The 14304-nt window shown below is 44.8% G+C and overlaps 1 protein-coding gene across 2 annotated transcripts; it reads right to left on the minus strand.

The window, feature by feature from the left end:
* Positions 1 to 1897: 1897 nt before the first annotated feature.
* Positions 1898 to 13281, minus strand: LOC137299391 (large ribosomal subunit protein eL37). Of its 2 annotated transcripts, none has more exons than XM_067968096.1 (4): positions 13202 to 13281; positions 10810 to 10945; positions 9127 to 9211; positions 1898 to 2015 (listed from the first exon to the last, which is right to left on the minus strand). In XM_067968096.1, the coding sequence occupies exons 1-4, from the start codon at positions 13202 to 13204 to the stop codon at positions 1946 to 1948; spliced, it is 294 nt and encodes a 97-aa protein (XP_067824197.1). In that variant the 5' UTR covers positions 13205 to 13281; the 3' UTR covers positions 1898 to 1945. The 2 variants fall into 2 exon arrangements, with proteins under 2 accessions (XP_067824197.1, XP_067824198.1); XM_067968097.1 differs by lacking the exon at positions 13202 to 13281 and adding an exon at positions 11588 to 11607.
* Between the last annotated feature and the right edge of the window lie 1023 nt (positions 13282 to 14304).

The raw sequence follows: 14304 nt of genomic DNA on the forward strand, positions 1-14304 counted from the left end.
TTTCTGAGCCAATATCCTTCCTCACTATTGCATTGATTTCCTCCTTTACTAACAACACTACCCCACCTCCTTTCCCTTTTTGCCTGTCCTTCTTAAATATTGAATACCCCTGGATGTTCAGTTCCCATCCTTGGTCACCCTGCAGCCATGTCTCCGTAATCGCAACTATATCAAACATTAATATCTATCTGCGCTGTTAATTCATCTACCTTATTGCGAATGCTCCGTGCATTTAAACACTGCCTTTAGACTTGTCTTTTTAAGATTGCTAGTCATCTTAGTTTTATTTTGCATTATGGCCCTATTTGTTTTTCACCCTTGTTTTCTCTGCCTTCCACTATTGCTTCTTCCCTTTCTGTCTTTTGTTTCTATCCTTGTTTCCCCCTACTCTGTCTCCCTGCTCAGGTTCCCATCCCCTGCCATTCTAGTTTAAACCTTCCCCAACAGCATTAGCAAACACCCCCGGTCCTGTTCGGGTGTAACCCGTCCTGCTTGCACAGGTCCCACCTTCCCCAGAACCGGTCCCAATGTCCCAGGAATCTAAATCCCTCCCTCCTACCCCATCCCTGCAGCCACGCATTCATCTGGTCTATTCTCCTGTTCCTATACTCACTAGCACGTGGCACTGGTAATAATCCTGAGATCACTACCTTTGAGGTCCTGCTTTTTAATTTATCTCCTAACTCCTTCAATTCACCTTGCAGGACCTCATCCCTTTTTTTAAACCTATGTCGTTGGTACCAATATGGACGACTACTGGCTGTTCACCCTCCCCCTCCAGAATGCTCTGCAGCCGCTCCATGACATCCTTGACCCTAGCACCAGGGAGGAAACATACCATCCTGGAGTCACGTTTGCAGCCGCAGAAACGCCTACTGGGCAGAACATTTGCAAACTGGCTGATTGTTGAAACTTTGATTTTTAGAATTAAAGCTCACTTGTCTACACTTATATTTAGAATCTTCCATAGCGATGTTTAGAGCAGGACTGTCCCAACCCGTTACTCCTCATCCCCAGCAGTCCGGGTACACAGTGCTATATGCTCTTACAATTCTTATTTGCTGGTTTGTCCAGTTTGAATTCTGTGGGCTGCTGGTTTAGAAAAGACTGTTAATAATGCAGTCCACCGCACTGGGTGGATAAACCCTACCAAGATTTCCTTATTAGCATTGTGTGATTGAGGTGCATTAACGAGAAGATAGATTTGAACACAGCATATCCCAAGGCTGTATGGTACACAGCTACACAGCCCACAATGGCAGACGGTTGGGGAACCCCTAACTTAAACAACGTAATGAGGAGCAAGAGTTACGGGGGAGTCAGAAAATCCTTGTGAACTTTTCATGTATATTAATTCAGCTCCCTCAGTCTATTCCACTCCCCTCTCCCAGTGCAGTCACTGTTTAAACCACTTTTTTTTAATGCCGAAGGCACAATTTTGCTGGGATAGTTCCATTGTTAATAACTGCCCTCCTTTAAGCGGCCGTTTTTCACACGCGAGCCCGGACAGCAACGGTTAGCAGGCTATTGGAGCGTGGCAGGTATTGTAGCCGCACCTGATGTCCATAAATGCACTTTCCAGCAGAGGAAACTGGACAGCAAACAGGAGCAGGAATTCTGGTTTATTTCCCCTCCTTAGCCCAAGGGCATTGTATCGACTAACAGCGCAGACTAGAATTAATTCCGGTAAACCCTGTGTGTATAGCTCAGTGCTGTGTCAACCAACAACGTATTTACTCATCATGTAGCTCACAAATAGCACGGGAGCAGATGTCTAACGTTGATCAGAACTCTTTGTTACGTGTTGATTTTTGAAGGCTGAACTCCTTATTTTTAAACTGATGTAGGAGGCGCCTTTTAGACACAATAACTTAAACCAAGGACAGAGAGGCCGAGATAACTTTCCAAACCATAGCTTTATTTGTTGTGTGAGTACACCGACAGTTTATGCCGTGCTGGAGGAAGCCATTGCGGCACGTCTGGGCTTCGGGGTGGTCCCTTCACGGAATCCATTCCTGCAAACAAGAGGGAAGAAAGCAGTTAGGATAGTGTGCAATATTCAGTGGCCAAGATTTAAAATGAATAGAAGAAAATGTCAGTAGCAATGCCATAAATACTTGAAGGGGAAAAATTTGCAGGGCTATGGGGAAAGGACTCCTCCTGTGCTGTATCATTCTATGATTCCCCTGCGTGCCACCCATAAGAATTGGGAAAATCTCAATAGACAGTGCCCTCAAATTCTCTCCATAGGCCTATCATCTCTAACCACGTTTCCCCGCTCCTCTCAAACCCACTACTTGTGCTCTTCTGTCAGGATCGTTGTATCTTCAGACTTTCATTGGGAAGTTTCATGGGTGCCAGCAGCCCGCTGGTCCCTCCCCCAAGTGGCCATTCTTCACGCATCAGCCCGGACGATGAGTGGCGGTACAACAACGGACTGTGGCGGAGCATCACCCATCACACAGGGTTACTGGGTAAGCGGTATTCAAAAGCTGCCTGAAATCAGTAACTCAGCACAGACCAGTGCAGGTGGTCAGTGCCTTAACCAGCGGAGCCATTTGGGGATTTTAATATTTACTAGCCAATCTCCAGTCGCATAGCACACGGAGTCAAGACGAAAGCAGATGAAGCGAGGTGAGATGGCAGGGGATAATCGAAAGAGGGCATGAGGATGTAACGCCGTCCATTTTAGTCATTGTTAAATTTGTATCTAGAATCCAATATTTATTTTATATCTGTACTCAATTCCTCTCTATAAAACTTTACTTCCTGTTGTCACACCTTTGTTTTATCCCCCATTATAAATTCCCACATCCACATTTATAATGGAAACTGCCTATGTAAACTTGTCATGCTGAAATTACACCCTCCAGCCAATATTGGCACTGTAGTGTCAGTTTTGTATTGTCAAGCTCCATCGCCTCTATTGCAGATAAATCCCTACGCTCCAACATCCAACAAACTACAACCCACATTGCCCCAGGTTTTGCTATTAAACTTCATTGTGTAGCATTTTGAGACGTCCTAAGGACATGAAAGCAATAATTCTTTCCTTCTCCTTTAACTAAAAATATAAAAGTATACAAACAATAAGGGCAGAACGTATGATTTTAAAATGGGGATTAATTACCCTGATCCATTATCAACTCTGGGTCATCTGATGACATTTGGCCATGACTTCCTGTGCTAGTAATATTTGTATATTATATTTAAATAGTAAAACCTACAGAAATTTGGAAAGTAGAGAAGTCAGGAGACATCAGAGGGCTACAGCACCACCATTGACAGGGAGCGTGTAATTACAACAGGACAAGTTTACACAGGCAGTTTCCATTATAAATGTGGACACAGGAATTTATAATGGAAAAGTTGACACAATGTGACAACAGGGAATAACATTTTAAAGACAAGAAGTGCTCACTGATGTAAAATATATCTCAAGCCATCCCACCCCCATCTGCATTCCTAACATTTACACAAATTTAAATCACTAATTTGGGTCATGCTGCCCTAAGCATTTTAGATTCATTGTTGGCCCACTATCCAGTCCAGTGCCTGAATCCAAATCACAAAATAGTACTGTGATATTTTCCTCCCATTTTATGGCCTTAAAATAGTCAAAATATTTCTGGAACTCACTTCAGTCGGACCAATGACTCCACCACCCCCCCCCAACTCTAGATTATATTTGTGGAAGTCAGGATAGGGGTTGGTTGTGATAACCCCATAAAACTCCAATATTATGACTGGCCACTTGGGCAGGGTACCAGAGGGCAGCCAAGGAACCACACTCAGTAAAGTCAGCGCCTTCACAAGGGGGAGGAAAAAAATACTGGGGATTCTTATCCAGCAGTTCCCCACACCTCAGGGAAAAGCCATTACCAGCCAGGTTCCGTGAAGCAATGCAGATTAACCTCTAGAGCGAATCGGCAGCACTCAAAGGACATCCAACACTTGGGACCAGTTAGTGCAATAAAATGAAGTCTACAGAATTGTTTCTTGCTCTGCGAGGAGGCGCTGGGGAATGAACTTGATCTTTTGCCCCCACCCCTACGCAGACAAAGCATGGCTTATACATCAAACAAACAATGGTGTAACTTTATAGAAAAGTACTCCTCTACACACCCCACTCCTGGATGTACTAGAGAAAAACTCCACATTGTTGGTCAGGACAGTCTTGCTAATAAAAGTGGAAAGGACAGCAGCAAGAACCAAACTTCCAGTAGCTGCCCATTGTCCAAACTCATTTGACTTGGGACGCTGAAAATTCAGTAGTAGGTTATTTAAAAAGTGAGAAAAGGATAGACCTAGTAATTACAGGCCAGTCAGTCTAACCTCAGTGGTGGGCAAATTATTGGAATCAATTCTGAGAGACAGTATAAACTGTCATTTAGAAAGGCACAGATTAATCAAGGACAATCAACATGGATTTGTTAAGGGAAGGTCGTGTCTGACTAAGTTGATTGAATTTTTTGAGATAACAATGAGGGTCGATGAGGGTAATGCGTTTGATGTAGTGTACATGGATTTTTGCAAGGCTTTTGACAAGGTCCCACATGGCAGACTCCAGCCAATAGTGGCACTGTAGTGTCAGTTTTGTATCGTCAAGTTCCATCGCCTCTATTGCAGATAAATCCCTACGCTCCAACATCCAAAAAGTAAAAGCCAATGGGATCCAAGGGAAAGTTGCTAGTTGTATCCAAAATCGGCTCTGTGGCAGGAAGCAAAGGGTAATAGTTGACGAATATTTTTGCAACAGGAAGGCTGTTTCCATTGGGGTTCCGCAAGGCTCATTAATATATACGACCAAGGGACCTAGTAATGATTTGGACTTGAATGTGGGGGGCTTGATCAAGAAGTTTGCAGATGATACAAAAATTGGCCGTGTGGTTGATAGTGAGGAGGAAATCTATAGACTGCAATAAGATATCAATGGACTAACTGGTCAGGTGGGCAGAAAAGTGGCAAATGGAATTCAATCGGGAGAAGTATGAGGTAATATATTTGGGGAGGGCAAGCAAGGCAAGGGAATACACAATAAATGGGAGGATACTGAGAGGTATAGAGGAACAAAGGGACCTTGGAGTACATGTCCACAGATCAATGAAGGTAGCAGGACAGGTAGCTAAGGTGGTTAAAAAGGCATACGGGATACTTTCCTTTATTAGCCGAGGCATAGAATATAACAGAAGAGAGGTTATGCTAGAACCATATAAAACATTAGTTAGACCACAGCTTGAGTACTGCGTACAGTTCTGGTCACATTACAGGAAAGACGTGATTGCACATGAGAGGGTACAGAGGAGATTTACGAGGATGTTGCCAGGGCTGGAGGAATTTTAGTTATGAGAAAAGACTGGATAGGCTGGGGTTGTTTTCTTTGGAACAGAGGAGGCTGAGGGGAGATTTAATTGAAGTATATAAAATTACGATGGGACGAGATAGAGTGGATAGGGGGGACCTACTTCCCTTAGCAGAGGGGTCAGTGATCAGGGGGCATAGATTTAAAGTAATTGGTAGAAGGATTAGAGGGGAGCTGAGGAGAAATGTTTTCACCCAGAGGGTGGTGGGGGTCTGGAACTCACTGCCTGAAAGGATGGTAGAGGCAGAAACCCTCAACTCATTTAAAAAGTACTTGGATGTGCACTTGAAGTGCCGTAACCTACAGGGCTATGTACCTAGTGCTGGAAAGTGGGATTAAACCTGGTAGCTCTTTTTCGGCCGGCACGGACACGATGTGCCGTAACTTTCTATGATTCTACGAAATTAGATTCCAGAGGTTAGAGGCAGTGTTCTAATCCAGTGCACCACCCTATCCCAGAGACACATTCCCCAATACAACCCTACCCCAGATACACCAACACAATCCTATCCCGAGGTTAACTATTGATGTGGGGGAAGGGTTTAAACTAATTTGGCAAAAGGGAGGGGAACCAGGATGTAGCAGCAGAGAGGAGAGACAAGGTGCATAGAAAACTAGGAGGGATAAGCAGCAACAATAAAGAAAGGCGTAGAAAGAGCAGGAATTAGATGGAGGAAAAAAGTAAAGCAGACTAGAATGGTACTGGAATGCATGTGTGTTAATGCGAGGAGTGTTACAAATAAGGTTAAGCAGCATGTACAAGTTGCCACATTGGGTTATAATATAGTGGCTACAACAGAGATCGGCTTAAACATGGGCAGGAATGGGAACTAAACATCCCTGGCTACAATGTATTCAAGAGGGATAGGGAAGGAAAAAAGAACAAGTTGGGGGGGGGGGGGGGGGGGCAGTATTGATCATGGGTAATATTTGTTTTACAGAGGGATGATATACTAGAGGGTTCAAAGATTGACTCTATTTGGTTAGAGTTAAGGAACAGAAAAGGAGCTGTTGCATTGCTGAGTGTTTGCTATAGACCCCCAAACAGTGAGAAGGAGATAGAGGAGCAAATCTGTAGGTGAATTTCAGAGAAATTGAAAAATAATAGAGCAGTAGCAGCAGGGGACTTCAATTACCCTAATATAGATTGGGGAAAAAACAGTCTAAAGGGTAAGGAGGGCGACGAATTCCTGAAATGTGTACAAGAGAACTTTCTTAATCAGTATGTTTCTAGCCCAGCGAGAAAGAAAGCAGTGCTGGATCTAGTTCTGGGGAATAAAGTAGGGCAAGTGAAGTGTGTTTCAGTAGAACATCTGGGTAATAGTGATCATAATATAATTAGGTTTAAAGCAGTTACATAAAGGGACAAAGAAAAACCAATGGTGAAAATACCCAACTGGAAGAGAAACAATTTCAGTGATTTGAGAAGGGATTTAGCACAGGTGGACTGGAAACAAAGATTGGCGAAGAAAACAGTAAATAAGCAAAGGCAGGCCTTCGAGGCGGAGATAAGTTTGGGTACAAACCAAGTGCATTCCCATAAGGAGGAAAGATAGGGCATCTAAAGTTAGTGCTCCCTGGATGATAAAGGAAATAGAAGTTAAAATAAAACAGAAAAAGGAGATTTATGACAAACGTCAGGTACAGAGTACAGCAGAAAACCAGGCAGAATAGAGTGTGCGCGGGGGAAACTGAAAAAGGATATAAGGGCGAAGAATGAGAAAAGATTAGCAGGTGACATAAAAGGAAATCCAACACCTTTTAACAACAAAAGTAAACGGATAGTTAAAGGAATGGTGGGGCCGATTAGGGACAAAGAAGGAAATCTTCTTGTGGAGGCAGAGGGTATGACCAAGGTACTGAATAAGTACTTCGATTCTGTCCTCACATGCAAAGAGGATGAAGTTAATGTTGCAATAGAGATGGGGGGAGTAGAGATATTGAATAGGATAAAAATAGATGGAAAGGAGGTGCTAAATAGGTTGGCATCACTCAAACTTAACAAGTCACCCGGTCCAGATGAGATGCTTCCTGGGTTGCTGAGGGAAGCAAGATTAGAGATAGCAGAAGTGCTGACCTCAATCCTCCTTGGATAGGAGTGTGGTGCCACTGGACTGGAGGATTGTAAATGCTACACCCCTATTCAAATCTATCGTCAGTGGTAGGAAAACTACTAGAGACCATTGTCAAGGACAAAATTAATTCTCACTTGGAGAAGCATAGGTTAATAAGGGACAGCCAGCAAGGATTTATTAAAGGCAAATCATGTCTGACTAACCTGACTGATCATTGAAAAACTCAGAGACTTATTCAGAAAATAGAAGGATTAAAGGCATGGTAGTAACTTGGGTATGTAATTGGCTACAGGATAGGAGGCAGAGTAATAGTGAACAGATGTTTTTCTGACTGGAGAGAAGTATGCAGTGGGGTCCCCCAGGGGTCGGTATCAGGACCATTGCTTTTCTTGTTATGTATAAATGACCTGGACTTGGGTATAGGGAGTACAATTTCGAAGTTTGCAGATGATACAAAACTTTGCAATGTAGTAAATAGTGAGAAGGATAGTAGCAGGCTTGAGAAGGACAGACAGACTGGTGAAAAGGGCAGACACACGGCAAATGCAACTTAACGGGGATAAGTGTGAAGTGCTGCACTTTGGGAGAAACACAGAGAGGCAGTATAATCTAAATGGTACTATTTTGAGGAGGGTGGAAGAGCAGAGGGACCTGGGGCTGCATATTCAAATATCTTTGAAGGTGGCAGGGCAAGTTGATAAGGCAGTTAAGAAAGCCTATGGGATATGTGGCTTTGTAAATAGGGGCATTGAATACAAAAACAAGGAAGTCATGCTAAACCTTTACAAATCACTGGTTAGGCCTCAGCTGGAGTATTGTGTACAATTTGGGTACCACACTTTCAGAAGGACGTCACCGCCTTGGAGAGGGTGCAGAGGTTTATAAGGATGTTGCCAGGGATGAGGGACTTCAGTTACGTGGAGAGATTGGAGAAGCTGTGATTGTTGTCCTTAGAGCAGAAAAGGTTAAGGAGAGACCCAACAGAGGGATTCAAAATAATGAGGGATTTTGATACAGCAAATGGGGAGAAACCGTTTCTTCCGGTAAAGGGTCAGTAAACAGAGGACAGAGATTTAAAATAATTGGCAACAGAACTAAAGGGGAAATAAGGAAGTTTTTTTTCCCCACAGAGGGTTGTTAAGATCAGAAATTCACTACCTGAAAGGGTGGTGAAATCAGATTCCAGAGGAGCTTTCAAAAGGCAATTGGACATGTACTTGAAGAGGATTAATTTGCAGGGTTATGGGGAAAAAGCTGGGGTGAGAGACTAAATTGGACAGCTCTTTCAAAGAGTCGCCACAAGCACGATGGGCTGAATGGCCTCCTTCTATGCCGTAAGATTCTATACCTGGGGATATGCCCACAACACAACCCTACCCCAGAAACACCCCAACACAATCCTTTCCCAGAGATACACCCCCCAATTCTATCCCCCCTCCAAACACCATCCTATCCCAGAGCGACACCCCCCCCCCCCCCAATACCCATCCTATATCAGATACAATCCTCAAACACAACACAACACAACCCCAATACAACTTTTGTAACAGCCTGTGTCAATTTTCTATCTTTCACCTTGATCATAAGGTAAATGCTTGATCATAATACACATTGGAATAGACATCAAGCACATTAACACTGCTTCCATGCCCAGTATCAGCAACTTCTCACCACTACTGCATCTCTTACCTGAATCTGCGATACACCACCTTCAGGTGCCTCATGCGACCTGTACCAGTTGTGTTTCTCCTCTTGGCCTTAGCACTCCAGTTATCTGCAGAAAAATCAGAAAGATCAGAACTGCCAGCTCCCAAACAACAAGGGTCCAACCCATAGCAACTATTCGCCAAAAGTGAACACCACCACCCATCAGACCCGCATAAACAAGCATCATAGGTACGACCTCACATCTTACTCCAGATGTCAAACATTTAACAATTTAAAGCAGCGGAAACGGTGGGATGTTACCAGGGATGAGGGGTAATAATTCTGAACAGACTGGAGGTGTTGGGACTATCTTCACTAGATGGTTGGGGGTGACCTGATTGAGATCTTCAAGCTTCTGAAGGATGATGACATTTCACCGGCCAGTGACACAATGATTTCACCGGCCAGTGACACAATGATTTCACCGGCCAGTGACACAATGATTTCACCGGCCAGTGACACAATGATTTCACCGGCCAGTGACACAATGATTTCACCGGCCAGTGACACAATGATTTCACCGGCCAGTGACACAATGATTTCACCGGCCAGTGACACGGTAATAAGAGCATAAATTTAAGATAATCATAAAAAGAATTATAGACAAGAAAAAAATGTTACACAGATGGTGGTAAGAATATGTAATCTGTTGCTAAAGCAGAGTCCATAAGTACTTTTAAAAGGCGATTAGAATGTTGGTTGAAAAAGATTATTAAAGGTTTTGGGAAGACAGCAGGAATGGAATTAGACTAGCTGACTCATTCGGGAAAAAATACCTGCACGGATTTGATGGGCCAAATGGCCTCTCTGTGCTATAATATTCTATCAATGACGTCAAACTTTCTATCGTTCAGGATGCTTAACTTCTGAAATAGCTAAGTCATCACTGGGTAACTGTAAGCACTCTAGACCCGAACCATTCTCTCCCCTCCATTCCTACAGGAACGATCTGGTATTGACATTCAACAGATGCCAACCATCCATTGAAACTTCACCCAAAAGGCCAATCGTAACAGGCGAACCAACACAGCGCGAGTATCGGCCAAAAATTTGACCATGGAGGGCATCACAACTGAACCGAATCCCGCCTTTATCTGATGTTCACAACCTCCCTCCACCCACACAAGTCTGCTTCTCAAACACACACATCACCCCAGATATAAACCTTGACTTTGATGAAGCCAGGCACAAACCCCCATTTTTTAAATGAAAAAGTCAATTATGTGTAGCCAGTTTGCACCAGCTGTTAAATCTATGAAAACACTAAACCTATTCCCCAATAGCTCAGTATATACACAGATGTATATTGTAAACTGAGTCAGTGGCACCAGCACTGCCCCAGGTAGATAGGGTGATGGTGGAAACACTACATTTGTGTTGTCGCAGCTCAGGAATTTTTTAAAAAACCAACCTGGGCTCCTGCTCCCATGACCCTGCTGGAAATTCCAGGAGTGGATGTCAGACGACTGGGTTAGACTCAGGCTGCGGTGGTTTCCAAAGAATCTGCCAACACTCAGTACCGAGGCTCACACGTGTGTTAAGACCACTTGTACAAGATAGTGGAAGCAGCACTGGAACCATCCTCCAGCCCGAGACAAGGAGACCACATATTTCCACCCTCACAAAGTGCTGGACCACGGGGACCCATGACAGGGAGATACTTACACTTCCTCTTTCTCTTGGCGGGGTAGGCACATTTACCGCAGGTCGACTTCTGCAGGTGAAACGCTTTAGCCCCACATCGCCGACAGAGAGTGTGGGTCTTGTTCCGCCTCTTACCGAATGACGATGTTCCCTTCGTCTGAAAGAGAATGAGAGTAAAAGCAATGAACCAAGCACACGGGCAAATCTCCTCAGGTCATCCCACCTCTAACGAAAGAGGGACGTGAGAGAGGGTAATTCTGCCTGACCTCTCCTGAGCTCAGAGTGCAGCCTATTGGGAGCCAGACACAAAATCACACGTCCGTTCCACTTGCGACCCCAATATGGACAACGTAAAAACAAAGGAAGTGGCAGTCAGGCCGAGCCAAGCAGGGCTCTCCGACTATCGCAGCACCAACATAGCAGCGCTTTTAAGGGGCTGCTCCCAACAACTACCAGGAGGCGCAGTAACCTGATAGTCACTCACACGCCCCGTGACCCAAATGGGGAATCTGCATTGGAAAACACGAGGCCTCCATTTAGCACCACAGCACGCACTCGATGGGCACAAAGTGCCACTGTAAAATTACCTCAACTGGGCACTTTCCATACCACGAGAGCTGAATCACATCTCATCTGGCCGTTTACAACCGGCTCTACACAAAGCTAAGCATAGCTTCAATACTTTGTGTGTGTACATTATTTTTAAAAGCCTGTTAATTAGCTGAGCAGCTACCAAATTGGATACATTTGTCAAGTGCTGTAGTGTATGTGATAATCAGTATATACAGCCCTAACGCACCATTTGTTGATTAAATGTCTTTATGCTGGCGCTGCTCGACTTCACACGAGATCATCTCCTGCTTCAAATTTAAAAACCCGACAGAGGTGGTTTAACTCTAGGAGGACTCGGCCTAGGGCACGTAAAAGTGACCCTGAATGAATTTCAGGTTTCCAGCAGTCCTGGTTGTTCTTTGCAATAGTCAATTAATTTCCACGATGTTGTGTGATTAATGGTGTTCACTACTTCATAAAGTAGACACAGGGGGGGGGGGGGGGGGGCAAGAGAATCAATTCACTTGCTCTCCAAGAAATAATTTGCACCAATTACTTATTAATATGTATGATGTGGAGATGCCGGTGATGGACTGGGGTTGACAATTGTAAACAATTTTACAACACCAAGTTATAGTCCAGCAATTTTATTTTAAATTCACAAGCTTTCGGAGGCTTCCTCCTTCGTCAGGTAAATGTTCAGGAGCTCCTTGAAGCCTACGCATTTATGCATTTACCTGACGAAGGAGGAAGCCTCCGAAAGCTTGTGAATTTAAAATAAAATTGCTGGACTATAACTTGGTGTTGTAAAATTGTTTACAATTATTAATATGTAAACAGTCAGAAGCTGTCACGGAGTTGCAAATTTGAAATGAAAACAGGACTCATTAGGACAAAGGACTACTAAGGCAGACATAATATCTTTAAAGTGGAACCAATAAGCATTTGAAAAGGATACAGGAAAATAGGATTAGAGTTGAAAAGCTAACATCAACACAGGCATGATGAGCTGAATGGCCCCCATCCTGTGCGACAATATCTATGATGGCGTATGCAAGTGCGTCAGCATCCGTAAGGGAGACACAGGTAAACGTTTCAGTGTGCACCCTTCTTCTGAAGGATCCCACCTGAATATTTATCCCATTGCCCTTTCGGATGCTGACAGAAATGCACCATTTCTGTGTTTAGTGGTTATTTGGCCCCCTGAACATGCTCGAGCTAGGAGTGATGACATCCCCGTGATCTTTCCTAACTCCAGAGGCCTTCTGTAATCAGGATGATCAGTTGGAAGGAGCAAAAAAAAAACCCTTTAGATAGAAACAGTAGACTCATAAAAAGGTAACCATCGCTCGCCTAATGGTCAGGATACGTTGCACAGGGTTAAACTACGGCTGGGACAGTATTAAAGGACAGTGACAGGCTAACGGGGGAAAGCAGCAGGTTGGCGGTGGAACTGCAGGATTAGCAGGTGATGAACAGACGATTACACCAACTGTCGCCAGGACACCGATCCCGGCCGCTGCCTCCTGAGTGCGGCCCGGCAGCCGCTAGGATTCTTTACCCAAGCGGACAGAGGCCGAGCATTACGCCCTTATAAACAACCCTAGGCCCCAGCTTCAGCCCCCGGGCTCGAGTGTGAGCGCCAGCCGCAGTGATAGGTCAGAACCCCGGCCAACAGAGGCCAACATCTCTCCCTCTTCGAACACGATTTTACATCCCCCGGCCCCCGCAATGTCGGCGCGATGTATTAACGGAATGTGTATCGAGTTAATCCCCGGTGGTCCCTCCGCTGCTGTGGCCCGGCCGGGAGCGGATGGCCACGGATTCCCCGGGCCCGTCTCCACCGACCGCCATCACTCACCATTTTCACTGCGCGCGAGAGAGACCGGAAGTACGCCCTCGCACCCCTCTTATACCCTGATACCGGAAGCGATCTCTCGCTGTTGCTGACCTTTGATGTGTCCCCGCTTCAGACCTGCCACCGTGCAACCCGAGGCTGACAAATAGTTCCTAGTTACTCACTTTTCCTACTCAAACTTCCCGGGCTCTGCGAGAGAGAAGAAGGCAGCGAGTCTGTAACCTTCCAGAACAAATTATTTTTATTATTTTAAAGGCAGAACTGGATTCTCCAAAATACACTAAACGTTACATCAAAAATTTCTGCATGGGGGTTTGGGGCATGTCCCCAGGCCACCATCCCAGTCCCACTCTGACCTCCCTGTCCTGGGCCTCTTACACTGTTCCAATGAAGTTCAACAGAAGCTGGAGGAGCAGCACCTCATCTTTCAATTAGACACTTTGCAACCTTCCGGACTCAACATTGATTTCAATAACTTTAGATCAGAACCACCGCTCCCACTTTCTCGCACAGCAGGTGCTGGTAGTGGTTACATTTACATCTCTGGACCATCTTTTATTTCTTGCCCCATCATCCCTTTTTCACCAGATCCCAACCCCCCCCTTATTAGTTTAAAGTCCTAACTTATTTTAATATGCGCAGATGCAATTCATCCAGACCAGGGGTTTTATCCTTTCTAAGTTTCATTAATTTATCACCCCCTTTTGCCTTGCACCATGATCACATTTGTCATCTAATCACTTCTGCCCTCCACCCTATCACAGACCTGTCCCCTTTCGTTCGTTCCTTCGTCCCCACCCCACTCCGACTCTGCACTTGCTTTTTTATTTAGTTATGCGCCTTAAATAGGCCGGGAGGGGCAGAGGGTGTCAGGTGCAAATTGGTTTCTCTGTTGATGACACTGGGGCAACCCAACTCACCTTTATGGATCAATTACAAAAGCCAACTTAGCAAATTAAATCACAATATTATCAGTGTCTATTATTCCCTCGAGACCATGCGGCGCCCACTGGTCGCAGAAGGCCTCAAACGTACCGACCGACACTGCATGCTCCTTCTCCAGAGTCACCCGGGCGCGGAGAAAGTCATGGAAGAGAGGCAGGCAG

This window comes from Heptranchias perlo, chromosome 29 (genome assembly GCF_035084215.1).
Source record: "Heptranchias perlo isolate sHepPer1 chromosome 29, sHepPer1.hap1, whole genome shotgun sequence".
NCBI lineage: Eukaryota > Metazoa > Chordata > Chondrichthyes > Hexanchiformes > Hexanchidae > Heptranchias > Heptranchias perlo.